Source organism: Hevea brasiliensis, chromosome 4, assembly GCF_030052815.1.
Source record: "Hevea brasiliensis isolate MT/VB/25A 57/8 chromosome 4, ASM3005281v1, whole genome shotgun sequence".
NCBI classification, from domain to species: Eukaryota; Viridiplantae; Streptophyta; class Magnoliopsida; order Malpighiales; family Euphorbiaceae; genus Hevea; species Hevea brasiliensis.
In genome coordinates this window covers 8,076,330-8,099,974 of record NC_079496.1, presented here as the reverse complement: position 1 = coordinate 8,099,974, position 23,645 = coordinate 8,076,330, and the positions used below count along the sequence as shown (strand labels likewise).

The 23,645-nt window shown below is 33.3% G+C and overlaps 3 protein-coding genes across 9 annotated transcripts; all 3 read left to right on the top strand.

Annotated features, from left to right (window-relative positions):
• The first annotated feature begins 2,456 nt into the window (after positions 1 to 2,456).
• LOC110657821 (two-component response regulator-like PRR73) lies at positions 2,457 to 6,493 on the top strand. Of its 2 annotated transcripts, none has more exons than XM_021815184.2 (5): positions 2,457 to 2,746; positions 4,376 to 5,185; positions 5,539 to 5,724; positions 5,824 to 5,946; positions 6,092 to 6,493. In XM_021815184.2, the coding sequence occupies exons 1-5, from the start codon at positions 2,702 to 2,704 to the stop codon at positions 6,197 to 6,199; spliced, it is 1,272 nt and encodes a 423-aa protein (XP_021670876.2). In that variant the 5' UTR covers positions 2,457 to 2,701; the 3' UTR covers positions 6,200 to 6,493. The 2 variants fall into 2 exon arrangements, with proteins under 2 accessions (XP_021670876.2, XP_021670877.2); XM_021815185.2 differs by lacking the exon at positions 2,457 to 2,746 and adding an exon at positions 4,025 to 4,260.
• Positions 6,494 to 11,616: 5,123 nt separating this feature from the next.
• On the top strand, positions 11,617 to 18,453 carry LOC110657924 (uncharacterized). 6 transcript variants are annotated; one of them, XR_009148151.1, is made up of 6 exons: positions 11,618 to 12,301; positions 13,301 to 15,190; positions 16,366 to 16,597; positions 17,449 to 17,529; positions 18,043 to 18,104; positions 18,175 to 18,453. XR_009148151.1 is itself a non-coding variant. In XM_058145209.1 (4 exons), exons 3-4 carry the CDS (start codon positions 13,415 to 13,417, stop codon positions 16,528 to 16,530), a joined length of 1,941 nt encoding a protein of 646 aa, XP_058001192.1. In that variant the 5' UTR covers positions 11,618 to 11,937; positions 12,034 to 12,301; positions 13,301 to 13,414; the 3' UTR covers positions 16,531 to 16,984. The 6 variants fall into 6 exon arrangements, 3 of the variants coding, with proteins under 3 accessions (XP_021671065.2, XP_021671064.2, XP_058001192.1); XR_009148150.1 differs by having other exon boundaries at positions 17,920 to 18,104; XR_009148149.1 differs by having other exon boundaries at positions 17,449 to 18,104.
• Positions 18,454 to 20,663: 2,210 nt separating this feature from the next.
• Positions 20,664 to 23,404, top strand: LOC110657928 (60S ribosomal protein L23). Its single transcript, XM_021815377.2, has 4 exons — positions 20,664 to 20,822; positions 20,947 to 21,231; positions 22,834 to 22,875; positions 23,078 to 23,404. The coding sequence occupies exons 1-4, from the start codon at positions 20,810 to 20,812 to the stop codon at positions 23,158 to 23,160; spliced, it is 423 nt and encodes a 140-aa protein (XP_021671069.1). The 5' UTR covers positions 20,664 to 20,809; the 3' UTR covers positions 23,161 to 23,404.
• The last annotated feature ends 241 nt before the right edge of the window (positions 23,405 to 23,645 follow it).

The following is a 23,645-nucleotide window of genomic DNA, read 5'->3' as shown; positions in this document are numbered from 1 at the left end:
TGTCAGTCACTGGTTTTTATTAGAGCAGGGACAAAGTATAGGGCAGAGCTTATCAGAGATATATACCATTTTTCAATCAGTCTTTAAAAGTTGCACGCGCGCAGAAATGCAGACGTTGCTTGGCTGCAGTAAGGTTGATGAGTTATTATCTTCTAGCTTTATTGTTGTTCAGGAAAACTGATAATGGCGATTAATCTGATATCAAAAATAGGACTAATATTAGTCTTGGTGCATATAATCAATGATGAAAGTGTCATTTCATTGCATTAATTTCATCTCATACAGCAAATTATAATCTAGCAACTAGGTAGCACAGACCAATGTTCCTACTTTGGAATCTTGGATAAGTGCTGTCATGTCATGATTGCTACATGAATGCTCCTTACCCCTTCAACCCCCAACAATGGTAGGAATATTTTGATGTTTCATGATTAACAAAAGTACAGCACAACATTATCTCCAATACCAAGTAAGTAGATTATTAACGCGAAGAAGACTTTCCACAGAACATGGGAAACCCATTTTTTCTCAGTCGAATTTTGCAGAAATGGGAAAAGTGGAAGCTCCCTAGAAGAGAATTTGTCATTACCAGATGAGCCAAAAGGACTGATATTAAGTGAAAGAACTAGACTACTACAGCATATAGCATAATCTTAAAATGAGTTAGACAAGTGGAAAAACAGGCATGAGGCCTGCTGCTGAGTCTATGCTGCTAGGCAATTGGAGTTCAAGGATGATTTTGCAAGCCTTGTGAGACTGAAAGGCTAAGGGATCCTGTTCTCTGTGTGAAAAGATTTTCATCAAAGGTATAGGTTGATGCAAAGAAATTCAGTATAGATAAGACACTTTACTGATGGTTCTTATGTACTTAGCCCTTCTTTTTTGCTCAACTGGGAATCAAAATAAGTGGAATCCTTTTGCAGTGTGTTTAAGCTTTGTTACTTGCTTTATTTCTTTTCTCTTTATATGCTTTACCACTTTAAAAGATGTTTAAGTCTTAAGGGAACCTGTCAAAAGTACTAACATTTTTTCTATGATTTTTCGTGCGCTGTGTGATTCCTTCGTATGCATTCAAGTGTAATGAGCATAATATTTTCTATCAAGAATACGAAATAGCCTACTTATCTTTTTTTTTAATATAATAATAATAACTAAGTTTTAATTTTAAATTAATTAATTAAAACAAATAAAGTTAATTTTTCACAATATGAAATTTAATGTAGTGTTAATAAAATGCTTAATCAAGGGATTACTTGTTATTTGTCCTATTTATAGCCTCTCAAGTGCTATTCATCCCTAACTAGAATGGCAGTGCACATGGGGCTAGAAAGCAGAAATATGTGAAGTTGTGTTGTCTTCAATATCATGTCTATTGGGGAACATAATATATATATAAAAAAAAAGGGCATGATATAAAGTTATAGCCAATTAAAGAAACTTGGCAGTCACTCTCCAAATTTTTGGCAATAAATCCACTCTGCGTCAAATAATGACAACTCTTAACCCATGTTGAAAGTTCTTACGCAACTGTGGAAACTGTGATTTGAAGAGAAACATTGAGAAAGTGTCAATTTTCAAATTGAAAAAAAAAATACACAAAAGAAAATATTTAAAAATACTCAAAATTAATCAATATGCTTTAACTTAATAGTATTACAATTATCTTCAAAATTATAAAATTTTGAGTTTTAGTTTCAGTTGAATCTAAGTATATATATATATATATATATATATAAAAAAAAAAAAAAAAACTCAGAATTGAGAAATTTTATAGAGAAACTGGCTTCAGTTCCCTTTTTATAACATTAATTTGAGGCATCAAGAGTGCTGTTACACAATGGAATATTTTGACCACCCTTATTCACTTCCAATATGTGACACCATTTCATTGGTTCCAAACTCCAGATGATAAGAATGTGCATAAATATGAATATGAACATCAATTGTCAAATATCAAAAGAAAAGGAGAAGGACATTTAAGTGAAATCAAATGCATTTTTCGTAGATGTATTTAGATTTCAACACGGTCTGATTTAGAATTAAATTGACTCAATTTCAAAATGAAATCACATTAAATTAATTAATTGATGAAGATGATGGGTCATTTCCTTAGACGCAGTGGAATCAAGAGAAAACAACTTGATGATTATCCTTTGAAGACCAAATTATTATTAGTCAAAATTCCTTTCCTATTATTCCAAAGGATAAAATTTCAGTGTGGCTCAAGCTTTGCCTACTTGGGAATGGGAATGGGAATGGGAATGATATTTTGACAAATGATAAAACTGGCGGTTATCCACGTCTCTCGGGTTGACACAAAAAGGGAGTGCCACGCTGGCACCCTGTACGGACACCCCAAACTACTCAACCTTCCCCCTATATAAATATAACTAACTTTTAGGACAGCCCCATTGCCACCCTTCTTTTTCTTGGCCATTATAATTAACTAATGCAAAAAACCAAACTTGTCTCCTCTCAGGATCAGGATAATTGTTCACATACTCTCTCAGATTTCTCCACAACTTAGACTATCTTTCTCTTTCTTTTCTTGTGTTTTTCAGTTATAATGGAGGGTTGGGGTACGTTAATTTTTGTCATACATTTGAATAAGCTAAGACCAGGTGTTGTCATATGTTGTTCTTTGCAATGAAAAAAACCTTGCTGACAAAACAATCCTTTCATAACAAGCAAAAGCAAAACGATGTTGCAGGACGTGATTCATCCACCTCCCGATCAGCCACCAATTGTAATTTTCCTTCTTTCTTTCTTGAATATATTATTTGCATTTTCTTTCATTCAGTAATGTCTTCAATCATCTTGTTGTTCTTTCTTGTATATGTTTTCTTTTGCATTTTCGAGTTCAATTTCTTCTTCCAGATTGATTCTTGTATTGTTGGTGTTTTAGGGTATGGATTGTTTTGGCATTTATATCTATTAGAATTAAAATTTTCATGCAAATTATAAGCTTTTTGAATTTTGTGAGATATATTCATGGGTGTTTTTCTTTTCATTTTTTATTGCTTCTCTTTGCAATTTGTTTGATTGAATGCTAACTAGAAAAGTTGATAGTTTTGTTTTTTTTTTTTTTTTTTTTGGCATTTTTCTGATTCATGGCAGGCCGAGTGCTTCTTTCAAACATCTCCTCAGTTGTTATTATAATAATAATACTAATAATAATAATAATAATAATAATAATAATAATCGTTTTCCCTCCCATGTTGATGATAATGAACTGGGATTTCAAGCCAAGAATTAGATGCTTGATATGGATGGGTGGGGGCCGGGGGAGAGTTAGCTTAGAGAGTCACTTGCAAAAGAAAATGTTCTTAATTGGTTTGTTTATGTGCAACTCTTTATCAAATTGAATGAATCAGAGAGTGAGAAGTCAAATTGAACTTGTATCTACATCCATATCATCAAAAGACAATTTTTCAATCTTGAGACCAAGCACGCATATATGTCCGCACCAAACTGTCATTATCTTAAGGGTGCCCATCCTCAATGTAATATTTTTCACTTTGCTGACAGTAATATCAACTTTCTATTCTGATCATTTTGGAATAAATGTGTCAAATTTTTCTGATCTTGGATTCTTTTTGTCAATTAGACTGACCAAAGTGTCATAATCACAGCACTTTCACATGGCTAACCATGTTGGGTCCTCTCTAATTAATTCCCTTTCAATCCCAATTGTTTTAATTGTTGGAACTTGGCTTTTTCTATGTTTTGAGTGAAAAAGAAAACCATATCATGAAGTTGATTCTTGATAATGCTATTTAGTTTTCTTGCTAATCTTGGCTTAGACTTGTTCCTACATGTCACATGGAGCACAGATACACAATCTCTTTCTGCTATACATACAAAATATCCACACATGATATTCTCCTCCTTTGGAGAATTGATGTGTTTTTAATCAAATATGGAAACAAGGTTGGTGCTTGTTAACCACATCATGAAGTAGGCTAGCTATCTAGCTAGGTATATGTCCCATTTGAATTGCTCCAACGTAATACAGAGTATGCATATGTGATGAACTGAAAGCTCAGTTAATTGACATCTAGCACTCCTTAGAGTAACCGCACCCTTGATGGCTTTCAGGCATAAATTCAGCTTGATTGGAGAATATTACCCTTTTAAGTTTGATGTCTTTATCAAATCATGGCCTATGTGAACAGATACATCGCATCGATCAAAGATCAAGAATTAGATCCAAACCCATAAACAATGAAGAATCATGCTTGTCGTGTGCCTAAAGGAAAGGTTGAGCCCAATCATATTAGTAGCATCATCAGATATATGTATATAAGTATTGCATATGTTGGTTATGGTAGTTAGGTGATTCATGATCTTAACACCGTTTTTCACTGTTTTACAGGATGATGTTTCCAGCCCACTTAGTGCTCAGATTTTGGATTTCTGGGACCCTGAATTCTTCATGCAAAATTCTGAAGTCACTTCGAGTTCGAACTGCTGCTATGAGGAGAATCCTCCCTATACAAATAATCTTTCATTGCCACCAGATATTGAGGAGTTCAACAGCTGCCGAGATAATAATGGAAATAATAGCACCACCACCCCCGCAACTACTAGCAACACCACCCTCACAACTACTAGCACCACCACTGCTAGCGCCACCACCACTGCAGCTGATAATACAAATAACATTAACAATAACAATCTGTCCCTTATTTTTGATTCCCAAGATGAGCTCGATAATGAAATTTCAGCTTCCATAGACTTTTCTTCATCCCCTACATTTCCTGTCCCCCAGTTTGTCACTACCCATCATGACCAATTTGATTTCTCTTCCATCCAACCTCAACTCACACTATCAGATATCGTGTCTGCTGATGGGCTAACCCAGTACCCTGCTGATTCTGCTCCCCCACTTATGGGGCATCAATTGCCATCAGTTTTTGAAGAAGATTGCTTGTCTTCAGTTCCTTCTTATGTGCCTTTGAACCCTTCTTCCCCTTCTTGTGCATTTCTTGGTCCTGCTAAGAGCACGTACATATCTGCTGGGACCATAGCTGCTGCATTATCTGTTGACAGTTCTGGGATTTTCCCTGGAGGTATTCTTCTGGGTTCCGAATTGCAACCACAAGAATATGAATATCAGGGTGACAATGGTGGAATTTACTGCCCCGATACGATCCCTCGAGTCTTTAACCCAGCAGACCTACAGGTATTAACAACACATAAATTATATACATAGAACAATATATGTATATAATATTATTTAAGGTAACAACTTTGAGTACCTTCAACAACCCACAGAGAGGGCATGCCAAATAAGACGAAAATTTTCTTGATCTTGAGTAGGTTATCTAACTATTTTCTAACTTGTGATAAAGGTTATTGAATTAGTTCTTTATCTTCACATTCTGAAGCCAATTAGTTAATCAATCGTTTCTGGGCAAAATTAAGTCGCCTGTACTGGAAGTATTATATCTATATCCCAAATGAAGGAAGATGTATATGAAGTATCTAATTATGCTTGTTGTACGCTTTTAATTTTCTTATCATGTCCTTTGGAAGGCACTCAACAATGAAACACAGCAATTGGTGGGTGGAGCTGGGAATTCTACTCCTTTGGCGTCAGATATTTCAGGTTTGGAAGATTCGACTTTCAAAGTTGGCAAACTCTCAGTTGAGCAAAGGAAGGAGAAGATCCATAGGTACATGAAGAAAAGGAATGAAAGGAATTTCAGCAAGAAAATCAAGGTTCTCCCTCTCTTTGTCTCGGAACATGCCTCCATGCTTTTATTTCTGCCTTGAAAGACATTAGTGTTCTTATTACTAATGCTTAAAGAAAATTTGCAGTATGCCTGTCGCAAAACACTGGCAGATAGCCGGCCTCGAGTCAGAGGAAGGTTTGCAAAGAATGATGACTATGGAGAGACCAACAGAGCTGCTTGCAGCAATCATGAAGAGGATGACGACAATGTAAGATTCTTATAACCCATTTTACATCATTTTTCTTTTTCTCCAATATCAAAAAGTCCAAACTATCACACTTTCACATTAGTTTTGTCTTCTTTAAATTTGGATTGTGACCCTCTCCTTGCCTGCCATTTTTTTTTTCCTGCAGATAATAGTGAAAGAAGAAGAAGACGTGGTTGATTCAGCAGATATCTTAGCTCATATAAGCGGTGTAAACTCCTTCAAATGCAACTATTCTATCCAGTCCTGGATTTGATTAAGCTTTGAAGTATTAAACATCTATACAATTTTGCAGATGACCCTATTTCAACCAGGATTATATCTATCTGGGTTTAATAAAGGAAAATAGAATAATTTGGGTCAGTTTACCATATTATAATCTATGTATAATGCAGCCAGGATAACCTAGAAAGTAAAATAACAATGTAATTATTGTACATACTCTATCCCCAGTCCTCTAAATCATCTCCAGGATCCCACAATCTGTAAAATCCTGTGGAAATATTACTTGGCATGATTACTAGTTGAAACATGTTTATGTGGTTGTTTATGTTTGTTGTTTGTGTGACTTGTGTCCAGACAATCTGAAATAGCTGATACATCTAACGCAAACTTCTCTGAGCTTTCCTCTCCTCTGTCTTGAGAAGAGGAAAGGAAAAAAAAATTGTTCCTTTTTGGAGCTAAAGTATTTTTTGTGATTTTCTATTTTGGGCCTTCTTTGTAAACTTTGAATATGAATTAGAATCTGAAACGGTAGGCTCATGTCAAACTCTCTAAGGCCTGCAATGAATCAAGAGAAAACAAAGGCTAGCCCTGCTGTCATCATATTTTACCAGACCTTCACACAAGGCAATGTTCACATTTGCGCCTGTTCCTTATTGCCCAATTATTATAAGAACTTCTAGGCCCAATTATTGTTATTATAAGCTCCTATTTCTGAGAAATTATTGAGTACTCCGAATACATATGCACCATCAGTTATGTGCTTTGCCCCTCATTATTTATGAAGAGTATACCTTTAAAATTATTTGAAGTATTCCATTAAATGTGAATACCAACAAACAAGTTAATTGGTAAAAAAAAAAAAAACTATAATTTAATCTTTGTGATGAATATGAAACAGTATCATGATTTGAAAATTTTGCATAATTAATTTTGGCACAAAGGGGGTGTTGGGTTCCATTATCCTTGAACCTAAAAGGCATGGCTTGATTGGAGGGACTAATCAATAAAATTAGTCCAACATAGTATAAGCAATTAATCTTTCATGTTTTAGATTTCCTAGTTTAACCAATCAAAGGTTGGCTTTAAAATAGTGTCCTTGAGCTACAATCAAGCATAAAATAGCAAGAAATGCAAATCTTTTTGTTTGACAATTCACAATTAACTACTAATCCATCCCCTATTAATTGTTAAATGTCACTTTGCCGTCTCGTTCTAAAAAGGTTGAAAAAATATGGACACCAACAAATTGAGAGGAAGAGAATAGGCATTAGGCAATAGGTAGGCAGTGTCCAAAGGAAATAGCCACAAAAATCAAACATAGGAGAAGGGGGAGAGGGAATAGTTAGTTGAGTGAGGTTTTGTTCATGGTACTATTGCTGATTGAAAATGTCATGCCTATGCCAAGCTTGGCTTTATCCGCTACTAAAAACATATCGCCCATCCAATAGAACTAGGTTCGGGTCTTCACATTTTAATCTTCTACTAAGACATGCTTATTTGGTCACGCATCTGCATATTATTTAACGCCTAATTTTGACTATAAGTTTGACAAAATGAAGCTATAAAGACTAAAGGTTAGGTACATGCCCTTGTTGAAATATAGACTTTTGATCACCATATGACAACAAAAGGGTGTCTTCATTTTTCCAATAGTTTGTTGGTTAGACGGCTCCTACACGTTCAAGCTTTCTTTAGGTCAATATTTTAAGTGGTAAGGTCCACAATTGCCCAATTGAAGATTCATTTAGTTGACATATTGGATTAATAGATCGTTTAATATTGAAAGTTAAAGATTATTCAAATATCAATATTTATTTAATGATATTAAGGCCATGGACTGTTTTTATTTTTTTAATTAATTAAGATCTCAGGATTCCATAGCTTGGAGTCTGCCTCATAGTAATTCAATCCCAACAAATAAAACCATCATGATGATCAGAAAAAGACGTGAAGACTCAAGAAAGTCAGAAATAATCAACTTACTGTTGTTGTTCCTTACCAAAATGGCAGCTTCATTTGATTTTGATTGACTTTGTCGTACAAGCAGAGCATCACACCATAACAATGTCGTTAAAGCTAAGTACTGTGTTCTTCCAGAAATGCACATGAGTTGCACGACAATGGTGGCCACTGGCCCCTCGTCACACCCAATGCTTCATCATATCTCTATCCAAATAATAGCGAAAACATTTACATGATGTTCATCTAGAAGCAGAAAGAGAAGAGGTTTGGTAATGATATTGATGGACCAGCTTTTATACTTATCTTTGTAATTTCAAAATATATTAAAACGACACCCAATACGCATAATTATTCCAAAAGATGTTAGGATGGTTTTAATTTAGTGCCTTAATAGCCATAATTTCCTTATAATTTTTAATTATTAATCGTGATGCTAATTTCTAATGTTTTTAATATAATTTTCGCATTATAGTTATCTATTATAACAAAATTTTACTATAATTATTTAAAATAAATCTAAATTATAAACCTTTTATCAAAATGATGATATAAAATCATTCGTTTATTATAGTAATTTTAAATATATACGTTATTAATATTACAAGAGATTTACGTAACTTTAAATAATTTATTAAAAATTCAAATTAACTTAATTATTTGTTATTACATAATGTTTATAGCAAATATAAAAATTTAATTATTTTAAATTTATATTTTTAAATAAAAATTAAAAATAATTACTCCATTCAAATTAAATAACTTCTCAATTAAGTAATGATTGTGATAGTGGTAACTGAAAAGTGACTGTTATAATCCAGTCTAACCGAATATAATTGTCTAATTTAATCTTATTAATTTATCTATTGAACTCTTCTTTTTACGTTCAAAAGCGCGTTATCCAGTAGATTGATCCCTTCTTATAATTATATTAACTTTTTTTCTTTATTTTTCGATATTAAAATTTAGTCAATTCATACCCCTTATTTGATATTAGATAAAAAAAAAGAATCATTATCCTAATGGACTTACGAGTTATTACAAGCTCGTTAGCTTCGGTCATGATCGTTCTCAAACTGCATCATATTAGGAGAGGTCTTGCTTTGATATCAATTGTGACAACTCAATTTAACTAAATAGTATTGTCCGTTTTGACCTACTTAACATCACATATTTATCTTTTATACCTATTTTTTAAAGTTCAAAAACGTGTTATCAAGTGATTTCCTCTTATAAATACCTTAATTTTCTCTTTCCATTATGGTATGAAAATTCGATTCATTCTTAACCTATTCTTCCGATCTCGAAGCGAAAAATTATTTTACTCGTGAATTTATAAAATGTTATAGTGATACCAATCATCATGGTTATCGAAGGGTGATGGCAACAATGCTGATCGAGTAGGGGTGAAACAATAATAATGGTGATATTCATAATCGCTTAGTGGAGATGAGATGCCATGATATATTGGCGGATGATGGTGATACATTATATTAAATATAATATAATTAAATATGTATTAGTTTTATATCATATATATATATATATAAAATTATTAATAAAAATAAAATATAGTTGAATTTGGAAAAACAAAAAACCATTGAGAAATTCTATATTTGGCAAGTTTTCTAGGATGCTTTTGTCAAGTCCTCCCATGAGATTCTTTTATTAATTTTCTCTAATGAAGCACACATGCATGGCAGTAGTGGTGGTGGCCTTTCACTAGTCACCCAACTCACCTCACATAATTACACCCACAAAATTTTAGCCTAGAGACCAACCCACCTTTTTATTTTATTACTGCCTAATTTTCTATTATTTTCATTATTACCATTACTTTATTTTGGAACAAGTTGGATTACAAGTGGACATATTCCGTATATATTCATGATAATTAATATTTCGATGAATTTTATTTCGAATTTCAATAAATTATTAATAATTAATATATATATTATCATAATCAATATAAAAATGTACTTGAGAATTTATTATCCTCCTATTTAAATATAAATAAATTTCAAGATGTACTAAAAAATAATATACCTTTATTCATATAAATTAAACTTATTCGTTAATTAGGAGATAAGACTTATATGAATGTGAATAATGGTGTACATATATAAAAAAAAATTCATAAATTTAAAATTTTTATATAAGTTGAGAAATAAATAAAATACTTTACACACTCACATAAAATGTTTATGTTCATTTTATCCTATAAATTATGTTGTATGAAAAAGTCAATTATATTTAATTTTTTATTTTTTTTATGAAAAAAAATTAATTTTACCTTTTCAGAAATAAAAGTTTTGAAGAGTTGAGTAAAATTAATATATAGTAAAGTTTGAAATCAGGGCTTAGCATTCGGTTCAAATAGAATAAAATCAAATTGAATCGTTAAAATTGAATTAATCGAATTATAATATTTTAAAAATTGAATCGAATTGAAAATGTATAAAAAACAGAACATTGGGTTTGGTTTAGTTTGAATTGATATGTTTTTAGGTTTTGATTTTTTATTTAGACTTAATTTTTAAATTATTTGATCTAATTTTAACGTTGATTTAAATCTACTAATCATGAATCAATAAAATTAAATAATTTTTATATATAAAGATATATAATTCATAAATTCTTTATTAAAATAAAACAATTTAAAAATTATTAAAATAATTTAGTTTAGTTTGATTCAACTGATTTCCTCTCTAAAACTAAACTAAATCGAGATAACTAAAATTTTTAAAATATAAAATCAAAACGAATTAAATTACTTTAAAAATTAAATTTAATTATTAAATTAGGGTGACTTGATTTGATTTATTCGGTTTAAATTAAATCACAATACTCACCCCTGTTTGAGATTAACTTAATTATAAAATTATAAATTAAAATTTTTATTTTATGTTGATTAAATTTGATTTATTAGAGATTGAAATTAGCCCAATGAGATATTCAAAATATTTGAATCTAATCCGACAACCAAAAGTAAAAATTTTAAATTTCAAACACAAGTTAAAATAAATTGGATTGAATTTGAATTAAATATTAATTATAATATTAAATTTAAGCTTGACTTAATTAAAAATAAATCTATTTTAAATATATTTTGAGATAAAATAAGATTTAAATTATAAATAAAATAAAATTAAAAATATAAAATGAAAATAAATACTATATAACAAAAATTAATTAACGCCGCCCTAACATTGAAGGAGGGGGTGAGAAGAATATGAGATCCATTAAAACCAACGTCCTCAACAATAAATAAACTAACTGAAACAAAAACAGAAACAGAAACGGTCAAACTGACATTAATAAGGCATCATGTCCTACAATCACTGTTCTTGACCCTCTCTCTCTCTCTCTCTCTCGTTCTCTCTCTCTCTCACTCACGTGCCTTACAAAAATTTTGCCTTGCAAGAAACTGCAATTATAAAATTCAAAGCAAAGAAAAAAAATCCCAATTCTCATATCTGATGATGCCACTCGCGCGTATTTGGCAAGTGGCCCTCTTTATGGAGGGAAAGAGGACAGTGGTGTCTTGTATCTATCATGGGTACCAGCTCATTTTCTTCTTCTTCATTTTCTCTCTCTATTATATTTTTTTTAAATACATTTTTTCTCTATATTAAAACAATTCCTTATCTCAGAATTATTATTATAATATTGAGCCAAGAAAATTGTAGTAATTAGCAGGAGGAAGAAAAAAAGAGAGGAGAAAGCTATAGGTGGGTCCTACGCGTTACCCTGGATTTGGGGGGTGGGATGAGAAGGGGCTGCCTCTGCTGAAATTCAACAACAGCAAACGTGATTTACACCCACAATTCCATATTTCACTCTCTCTCGGCATTAAGCTCCCCCACTAACTTTGTTTATGTTTATTTTTTTTCTCTCTCTCTCTAGAAAGAAATCCACAGCACTGTCTAAAACAGTCGCTTTTTTTGTTAGAGGGAGGTTAGAGAGGAGCATTGTGCTTAGTGGAACCGGGTATTTAATTAATTAGCATTAGTGCGTTTTGTTTTTTTAGTGCTCTCTTCCCCTTGTGTGTTTTCTGGTTTGTTGCTCTTTTTCTTGAAGATGAGCTCAAAATTGGAGGGTGATTAAGTGCTTGCTTTCTTGGGAATCAGAGTGTGATTAGAGTGGATTTTGGTTCTTGGATCCATTTCTTCTGGTAAGAAAAAGTTGGTTCCTTGCTCTTTTATTTAGTGTATAATATTAAAGTTTGTTCCTTTCTGGGTATGTCCTGCTATGTTTATTATATTTATTATTTTCCCTGCTCAGGGGATGGATTCGTGATTCTACTTTATTTTTTTGGGTTTGTGCGTCTGTCCTTGTAAAGTGGTACAAGAGAAGAAAATTTGATCTTTTTTTCTTCTGTTCTAGTGCTTTCCTTTCAACAATTTTAAGGTTCTTCTTTCATATTAAAATTTAGGGAGAGCTGAAGTTTTCAAACCCAGAAAATAGGAAGAGAGAGAGAGAGAGAGAGAGTAGAGTTGAATTCAAGTGAGGTTCTTGGATTAATTAACAGCTGGACTTGTGTTCTGCAGTTATATCTTTCAATGAATTCAGCAACTCCATCATTTTTCTTATGTATGTGATTTGCGATCTTTTTCTCTTCCTGGGTTTACAGTTTTACGATATTGGATGTTTAGATGAGTTACAATCTCTTTTGATAACTTTCTGAAAAATGTAATATGGCTTCTTTCTCTTCATGTTTATTTTTGCTTAAGGTTAGATTTGATTCCTATTTGCAATTTGCTTCTTCCATTTCTAGGAAAAATATTAATGTCTTCTTTCTTGCATAATTTCGATTCTGATTTCTACTTTGTAATTTTGGCATGTCTTGAATTGCCTTAATTTCTGATTTCAGATAAGAAACGAAATAAATTAAAATCAAGAACGAAAAGTACTTTATCCTTTACTTGCTTCGTTTGAGCCCAAGATGGATGCTTGAGAGGCCTTTTTCAATGCTCTCGCCATCAAGCTTTTTTTTTTTACAACTTGTGTTGATCTCTCTCTCTCTCTCTCTCTCTCTCTCTCTCTCTCTCTCTCTCTCTCTAATTGATGTAACTCTATGAGATTCTTATGTGAAATTTATGGTGTTTGGCTTTCTTGTCACATATGCTTCTTTTTGCAATTATTGATGCTAACCAGTAATCTTCCCTTTTAGATTCCTTTGAGATGTGACTTGGACAAATAGGAGGCTTATCTAATATGGTTGCTTCCTTACTCATATTATTTAGTTGGAGACAGATTATGGAAAGCAAAGTTGTCTGCCATTAGTATGCTTTATCAGATAGAAAGGAGGTTCAAGATGGAAGATACATTTGCTGATGCTCAGAAAGGTGGCCATGCTAGGGGGGATTCATCATCAAATATCTCCAACAAGGATGGAGGATTATCAGGTGACAACAGTTTAGATTCAGAATCAAAATTGAAAAGGTTGGTTAGAAGGACAAATTCACAGCACGCATTGATTTTAAAATTGAAGCAATTACAACACAGCAGAAGTTACATTAGGGAATCTTTTCTTCGAAGCATTCGTGTCTTGGAGAGTTGGATCCCAAAGCATATGGTAACTGTAGATGAGAAATATCTTCGTCGTTGCCTAGAATTAATTCATATCAGTGCTTCAAAAGCAGCCCCTAGCAATATCTCCCTAAACTTGGGATGGGGAGAAATGGGCATTTTGTCTGATGGCTTGAGTCCAGCTAAAATAGAGACTGAAAATACATGTGATTTCACTAGGTTTCATTTTGACTGTCCGTTGGCACCTGGGAATGGGAGTGTGGTTATTAGTCCAGCAGGACACTGGATTGTTGGTTCCATCATGGGTAGCAAGAGTATGGTGAATATACTTAACAGCCCTTTGTTTCACAAATATGGTGCATACGATGGCGATGCCAACTATGAGAAAGTTAGTTTCAGTGATGTTGATGGATCTACATGTTACGATTTCATGAACTCTCTGGGTGTGTTGAGTAATTATTCATCCAACAAGCTATGCAAGGAAGCATCAGTTCCGGGGAACCATAAATATGAATCTGAGACTCTGCATGGAAGGCCTGCTTCTGTGTCAAGTACAAACTCTACATGTTCTGATCAGTCGTCATCATCTCTCTCTGCCCCTGTTACTCAAGGAATGCTCCAATGCACGTGGAAGGGGGGGAGCCCGCATTTTGTTTTCTCTCTGGATGATCAAAAGGTGGTTTATGTGGCCAACTTGTGGAAGGTTGAATCAGCAGATGATAAAGCTGTGGACTATACATACCTATTCCATTTAAGGATGGGTGGCCAAAAGGAACATGAGATTCATGACAGTGACTCTCATCTTGTAGGTAAGATGAAGGTATCAACTTCTTTTACCCTGTGCCCAAATAAATCTAGAATAATGGAGAGAGAGTTTGTTTTATTTGGTGGTAATGAAAATCTTTTGCGAATGCAAACTTCAAGCCATGACCTCAAAAAGAGCAAGGGATTGTCAAAGAAGGTGGCGGAAGTGTTCCGGAGCAGTCACTCAATGAAGAAGAGAAATACTTCCAGATTTAGTGGATCAAGTGCCATAATGGAGAGTTGTCCTTGGGAGCCATTTCAAGATACAGATAACAATGTTGATGCACTTTGTGGGCCCAATCTTTTAGAGAATCATCTTCCACCAAATCTTGAATTAGTTGCCATTGTTGTGAAGGACCATCTTCCTGATAATCACCAAGAGAAGGTTGGAGGTTGGGGCTTGAAGTTTCTAAAGAAATCAAGTGTAAAGCAAACAGATGATCTCATGGAATCCTCACAACCTCATGCTTGTTCTATGCGAGATACTGGTGACTGCTCAACAAGTATGGATGTTCTTATTCCAGCTGGTCTTCATGGTGGTCCAAGGGCCAGAAATGGTGGTCCTTCCAGTCTTATTGAAAGATGGAGATCAGGTGGATGTTGTGACTGTGGTGGCTGGGACCTAGGGTGCCCATTAACGGTACTTAAGAAAAGACTGAGTAACAAAGAGCTTTCACCCCAAGCAGATATTCAGGGAGAGTGCAAGTTAGTTGATTTGATCATACAGGTATTTTGATATCTTTTTGTGCTTTTATACATTATAATTTATTGTGGTCGATGCTATCAGTCTCTCAATGGCTTTAAGCCATAGGGAACCTGTAGATTTTTTTTTGTCTTCACATAATTTGTAGCTTCCATTTTTTTTACTTTTAGACAATCAATCTTTTGATCTTCTATGTTCACAGTTAAGGTTATACATATAGCAACCATATATACCTTATTACGACTATGAAAGCGCTAAGCCCAATAAAAAATAAAGCAAACAACAAAACAACAATAATTATGTAGTTTACCTTCTCAACATTGGATTACGTACATTGGCATGCCATCTTCTGTTATCTGTTGGATAATAATTAATCAATATACTCTAAGCTTCACTCGCACTATCTATCAACCCAATTACACCAAAATATTCCATTCTCAATAGTAAATATATTAGTTTATCCCTCTCATTCTTCCTAGGCATAGCTAATGTACTTACTACGTTAAATTCTGAATACACCTTGAATGTGTATTCACTACATGAGCAATAGCTTATTTCTTCCTCAATGGGCTGCATGGGACAAGAGTCTATTACTCTTGGACTTTATGCCTTTCTCCACACATGGTTTAAAGCCAAATAACCTCTCCTATAATGTTTCTATTTATAGTGTTAGTCCTTCAATTCTAATCTCAACAGGAAATTCCACTCAATTTAGGAATAACACTTAATGAGTCTTACTCTATATAGTAAATAATTCTCTATCCAATTGAGGAATATATTTTTTTTTTATTCGAGTTACGAAAACGTTCTTTCCGAATCTCACTAAGATTTTGTGTCATGCCTCCTAATAATACATTATGTATGAATATTTTGGAAGTTATTGTGTTTCACTTCAGCGTTTTGTTGTTACCTAAAAACTTTCATGGACACTTTCATGAACAGAATGTGGTACTGGTTTAATTTTTTTAGTTTTGTTTTTATACTTGGTGCTTCCATCATTTTTCCATGAGATTATATAATGAAAGCTCTTCTGGGTTTTTCTAAGAATTATATAGATATAGGGAGAAATTATTTTTTGATGCTAGCATCTATAAATGCTGTATGAATACTTAATGCACCTGAACTTTTAAGTAGCCATTTATTATTACATTTACTTGAATGAGCACCACTATCACAATGACCCAACTTCAATTTTTCAGGGTTCAGAGAACAGTGCTCCCCCCTTGAGGATGGTGAATGTGCATAATGGCTTGTATTTTGTTAATTTTCAGTCAACACTGTCAGCTTTGCAGGCTTTCTCAATTGCAGTGGCATTTATTCATACCCAGAGTCCTGCTTTCCGACCCCAAAATGTACAGGGATGAAAGTAGCAAGATCCAGGATTGAGGTTTATATAGTTATTGTAACTCCCTTACTGTATTACAGCACTTCGTAAGTCAATATTTAAGTATTTGTACACAAATTTAGAAGTTAGTTTCTGTCATTTTCTGGTTAGTTTTGAATAGTGTCAGATTGTCTTCTTAATATCATAGGTTTTTTGGTTCCTGCTACTGCTACTGCAAGTGATTGAGATTGTTTATCCTTTGATTTTCGGACAAGAAAACTAATGTAACCTACTCTGTTCTGATTGAGTGTACATTTTTTTTTTGTTGGAAAAGTGTACAAGTGTTTGATAAGGAGAATTCAAACTGAATGTCTTGGTCCCTTTATAATGTGTAGGACTGAAATTGATCTAGCCTTTTGTGGATTAATTGGCTGGGGAATTCAAAGCACTATAAGAATTAATGTGAAGTTATTATCTCAACTTTTAATTTTGAAGAGGATAGTGGTTTTCCTTCTGTAAAGTGATTCTTTGTTTAACTTGTTTCTTTACCCACTAAAGTACTTCTGCTAACATAATTGAAGTCTGATAGATGTGGTGTACTTTATTGTTGAGTAGGTGCGAATTAACATTAAATGTGGGTTTCTCTTTGGTTCATTACTGTATTAATGGCAGTTTTGGCTACCTTATTTTCTTCTCAAGAGCAGCTGTTGGGTACACTTTGCAAATGATTTGATTCTTGATGCTTCTTAATACTGCACATTAGGAGGTCATGGCTTCAATTGATTAAATCCATGGACCATCTTCTAAACAAAAATAGCAAGGATCCCTTTTACTAGTTTTGAATTCAAACCTCTTAAAATTTGGACCTCTTGCATTTGGAGGTAATTTGAACTTTGTATTTATTGCACCTGTAATTTTAACCGGCAACCTTTCTCCATGAAATCATATGTTTTTGCAGAGATTAAATATGATCCTAACGGGCTATTTTGCATTCAACTGGGTGGAAGCTTAGACGACACATCAATCGGGTTTATTTCAGGTCTTTCTACTTCTACTCACCTGTTAAAGTGGTAGATTTTACTGTTCTCAACAAGCTAGCTGTGGTCACCAATGTTCATTTATGCAGCTTTCTTAAACTTAACACATGACCTTTCGATTCCATGTAATTTTGTTGTTTCCTTCTTTTATTAATTTTCCTTTCTAATCACATTTAATGTCAAGGGATATGTATTGACAATAACTTGTTTTATACAGAAAATTCATGTATCAGGCTTGTGATAACAAATTCAAGGGGTCATCTTTTATGAAATTTTAAATATATGTTGTACATATTTCTTGGAAGAACATGCATGGTACTGCAAGCTCATGGAAAAGTACTCTATTTCTGAAGATTTTTCTTCTTTATTTATTTATTTATTTTTTATGACAGAATATGGAGGGACTAAGATATTCCAAGTTCCATGTTTTGGGAGAACTTTTAATTTGCCTTCTGCATATGGTATATACTGTATGACATTTGTGTTATCTTCAACTGTGCTCTGTTTACATGTAGCTTTGGACTTGGCTGGGATAACTTGGTCAATTCCGCTTCAAAACAAGATTCAAGTTGTCATGGTAAGCTTAAATATCTTCTATTTATTTTGAATCAGGTCTGGTAAATACTTAAAAAAGTTCAATTTTCTAGGAATGAGAAGGAAGAAGAAGCATGCTTCGTCTTTTTAATTGGAAACTGTAATGTCTGCTTTCCTCAGTAATGTTGTTCAGTTGCACTCTGTAATTTTATACACAATCGCAAAGATGGTGCAGTATGATATGTGCGCTTAATGGAGATATTGTCATTATGTTTAACTAGTATATGTCTGTTTTTTTCGTTGTCCATTCAAGTTGCAATGTAGTTTCATGAACTATTGAATTTTCATCCTTCAAAGATTGATGGTTTGAACGCGAAGTGTTGAATTTATCAGTTGTTGATGTAAGAACTGTGTAATATATATCAGAATATGAAATGTTGCAAATCTGCAAAACTGATGAATTGAAAGAGTATAATAATCTCGGTTCTGAAAAATTTAGGAAAATTCATATTTCCAATATTCATTGGTTACTTTTCACTTGTGTCTTTGTTGGAAGACAACGCGGGGTTGCATCCATTATTATCATTGAAAGCAACTTTCTTGACTGTTACACCATCCATCAGTAGCTCCTATGGGAGTAGTTAGCAACTAAAACTAGAAAAAGAAAGAAGCAGCAGTTCATAGTTGATCTAGGAATCTGGTTACCTGCTGATTAATTTGCGTAGTTGTTAAGACCTAAATACGATCACATTCACACATGTAGAATCTTATGAGATATGCTTTCATTCTTCATTTCAGGTCCTTTGCGCATGCATGGTTGCCCTCTTGCTTGCAATGTAGTTTCTTGTTATCTTTCATTATAGTTTGATGAACTACTGAATTTTCATCTTTCTGTGCCTCGATTCATAGATTCATGGTTTGAATGCCAAGTGTTGAATATATCAGTTGTCAATGTAAGAACTGTGTAATATATCAGAATGTGAAATGTTGCATATCTGCAGAAATGATGAATTAAAGAGTATAATAATCGCAGTTCTGAAATATTTCCAGTATTCATTAGAGATCACTTTTCACTGGTGTCATGTTGAGATTCTGCTTTGTTGGAAGACAACGCGAGAGCTGCATCTGTTATTGTCATTGACAGCAACTTTCTTGACTGCTACACTGCCCATCATTACCACCTATGAGAGTAGTTAGCAACTAAAACTTGGAAAAGAAAGAAGCTGCAGAATCTTGTTACCTGCTAAACCTAAACATGATCACATTAACACATGTAGACATCTCATGAGATATTTTTCATTTCAAGGCGTTTGCGCTTGCAGGGTTGCACTCTTGCTTGTGCAATCACCCACATCCTGATGTATCAGAATTGAACATAATGTGAAGGGTAAGTAATGGCTTATATTGATGGTCTGGTGACCTCATTTTGATTTAGCTGCAGAGGAAGGAAAATTGGAAAAGATGAACCTCATCAAGATCAGTCTGAACAGAAGTATCTTATGAAAAAAAATAAATTTATGTCTAGAGATAATATGAACAGAAGAGAATAATTTTCCGAACAATAATTGATTTTTGTTTTTTGGTTTTGAATGAACAAATGAATCTTGATTGCAGATAATGAGGAGAGGGGATAAATAAGGAGAAAAATGAAAGAAGAGTTTTTAGAGAAAAGCCAGAGCCTGTCTCTAATTGAGATAGGTAATTTAATTTAATTTAAAATTTTAAAATAATAATTTTTTAATCTTTAAATTATCTTAATTCAAATTAAATTAAAATTATTAAAATTAAAATCATACTCAAAATGAAATAATAGAAAATCAGTTCAATTTTAAGGATAAATTTCAATAATTATTTCTGAATTTATATTTAAAATATAATATAAAGCTTTTTAAATTTTAAATTTTACATAGGAAAATCTCTTTTACTTTATTTTCAGTTAAAATATGATGTGAATAGTTTTCAGATGGCGCTTAATCAATATTTCTCTCTACTCTCTTATGTAAAGTGTAAAATTATTTTCTTTACACATGAAAAATTATTCTGTCTGAAAGATTTAATTTACACATAACTTAAGAGAGAAAAAAGAAATACTAATTAAGTTTTATGTTGAAAATATTTAGGTCAGCGTCTAATTAAAAAATAGGTAATTAGATATTAGAGAGATTTTACTGTATAAAATTTAAAAGTTGATGGAATTTTATGTTATAATTTTAAGTTGAAGGACTGTAATATTACAACTAGATAAGTTTATAAACAGTTGTCCAAATTTGTTTCTGATTCAAATTCCCCTCATCCTCAAACCGGACCCAATTCCTCCAAAGACGGCCCAATAGCGGTTCAAAGGATCGAAAGCTTAGAGCCTGTTTGGCATACTGTTGAAATTTTTATTGAGAAAATTACCTTTTTAAATATACTAATTAGAGAGTATTAAAAAATAATTAAAAATTAAATTTAATCAATTTTAATCATAAGAATATTCAAATAGCAAAATAATTTTTTCTAAACTATTTTTTTTAACAGCATTTAAAGTGATATTTTTCTTCAGAAAAACAGTTTTAGGCTCTAGAACTCAATGCCAATAAATGCCCTTTGTACCATATTGGTATTATACACAAAGACCAGGGATTGAAGTGGAATTGTAAAGAAGAAGACCCAGCAAGCCAACGCATTACAAAAACCCTAGTTACCAAGACGTCTTCTATATGAATCACCAAAGCCCTACTGACCAAGAAGACCCAGCTGTCGAAAATGTCGAAGCGAGGTAGGTTATCTCATTCTTTCCTCTTAGCAATAATCATAGATCTCATACTTGTTTCAATTACAATGGGATCTATTTGTTTCCTGAGGAAAAAGACATTACTTTTGTTGTTTGCTGGTTATTACAGGACGTGGAGGATCAGCGGGTAACAAGTTCAGAATGTCACTGGGTCTGCCAGTTGCGGCGACAGTGAACTGCGCCGATAACACTGGTGCTAAGAACCTCTACATAATTTCTGTGAAGGGAATCAAGGGCCGCTTGAACCGCTTGCCCTCTGCTTGTGTTGGGGACATGGTCATGGCTACTGTTAAGAAAGGAAAGCCTGATCTCAGGAAGAAGGTCATGCCCGCTGTCATTGTTAGGCAGCGCAAGCCGTGGCGCAGAAAGGATGGAGTCTACATGTACTTTGAAGGTCATTATCTTTTACTGTTGTTGTGTTTACTGGGATCTATATTACTTAGTATATCTAACTCGTGAGCATTTAATAGGTTTGATACTTGATTTATAGGTGGATTGCTTGGTTGTTACGTTAGTGTGTTGATGATTTATGTTATCAATGATTCTACTATTTCTAGCTTGAATTCATAACTTGCATATATTTTAATGAACTTGTCTGTTGTGCTGATGGCCTGAAGCTGAAGCTATACCTTGCTTATACATATTTTGAGGATTTGACTTGGTGGTGCTAAGATTATAAGTTCAATCCTAGTTTGTTAGGAAATAGAATTTTTTTGGCGTAATTGATCCATGTTGAATCTCACAAGTGAAGCTCAAAACTTGAATGTTTTGTTGATTTTAGGAACAGAAATTTAGTACGCTTATATAAGTTGCTGGTTAAGCTGTGTCTTGATGCATGCATAATTTGATTCTAAGTTTTTGTGCGTGCTATGATGAGATGCTTCCTGAGACCAGCAATAGTGAATTAGAAAGTCAAAAATTTATCGAGTGGGAAATCTCAACTGTAGTGTAGAATCTAACTTTTTGCGTTTTGATATAGTCCTTGGACCACCAACCTTACCCCAAATCCAGATGGTAAGTTCACTTTTTTGCTGGTGATGTGGTGTTGAGGATTTTTTCCCTTACTGTTCCTCCACACTTCCCATACCCAGCAACATTAGACCACCGACCTTACCCCAAATCCGGATGGTAAGTTCATTATCATCCCTGTCAAGGTTGGGATACCCATTTACTTTATTTATCTATTTTAGTTTAGAGATGTCTACTTGCCTAAACGGGAATACTTCCTTTTGGCACTAAGGTGTTGATGGTTCACCAGGCATTAAATAATTCAAGTAAAATTTTCACTGAAACTGTTGTCAAAGTATTTATTCACTTATGCAGTTATCTGATATAAAGATCACCAGACATAAGTCAGGTATCCTCCTATATGTGTGGTTGATACAGTTACACGTCTGGCAAATTGATTGTGTTCCTCGTTACAGATTTGCAGTCTCTTGTAAAGCTCATATCTGCTCCATTTGAACGCTACATTTTCTTTAAAAAAAGGGCAATTTGTTTCTTTGATTTTGAATCTATTGAGCACATTTGATACATTTGCATTAAGTTCGTAAATTGTACCTGCCAAGGTTGGATAGTTCTTAATATTTTCAACATAGAGGTGTCTGCTTGCCATTTGTGCAATTTTCTTCTTGGTGCTTGTATTTGCTGGTTAGTCAGAACACAACTAGTTATACCATATTTGTGGTTATAATTAGTTAATGTGTTGTATCAGCGTATACAAGGCAGTGGGTTTCTGTATGGCAGTCAACTTACAGTTTCTTATCTGGCAAATTGGCATTCTTATGTGTTAGCTTTCTGAAGCTGGCATCTGTTCAATTTGGGTCCTTAGAATCTGTTGTAAACATTCTGGTTATTTTAACAGGTTGCATTACTTAGTTTGTCAAGCCTGCATGTTTCTGGTGTCAGTAGGGATAATGCATTACAAATATTCTATTTGCTGACTATTATATATTTTATTGATTAAGTTTCTGAATCAGAAGTGCTTTATTTTCAGATAATGCTGGTGTTATTGTCAATCCTAAAGGTGAAATGAAAGGTACACATTTTACGTGCAAATAACCTATATTTCCTTGCAATTTAAAATGTTAACAAGTAGTAACTATTAACTAAAGGTGGAATCATTTTTCTTAATCTATAGGATCGTATTTCTCACATTGCTTCTAGGTTTGTGTTTTATAATTCAACTTGGGGGGTTGTCCTGGCTTAAGTCTTACTCAATCACCTTTATGTTGTTTTAGGATCTGCAATTACTGGTCCAATTGGAAAGGAATGTGCTGATCTGTGGCCAAGGATTGCAAGTGCAGCAAATGCTATCGTATAAGTGCCTACCTACTCTTTTGGTCCTGTTTTTGGACCGCAATTGTCACATTTTTACATGTGCCGTTAGGGTTGATGTAGACTGTTGCTTGAAAGTTGAGCAAATTTTTGCTTGTGGATTTTGCAGGCGGTTATTAACCACATGGAATTTATGCGATGAGAGTTTGTTATAATTGTAATGGTTTTAATTTTTATAAATTTTGAAGTTTTTAATTTTTATAAATTTCGAAGTCATTAATTTTTATGAATTTCAAAGTTATGTAGTTGATACATCCATCTCTCTCTAACCCCCTCAAGGATACACATGCACCGTGTTTACATGGATTTTCCTTTTTCCTTATTAAGATTGGTTTTTTTTTTTTTAAAAATGACTCCTTGATTTAGAGTTATAATACTTTTGTTTGGTATCCCATTTTTTTTATCATCCATTTGTAAGTGACAAGTGCCTCTGTTATTTAGTTATAAGATTGCCCATCTCTGGTTAGTTTA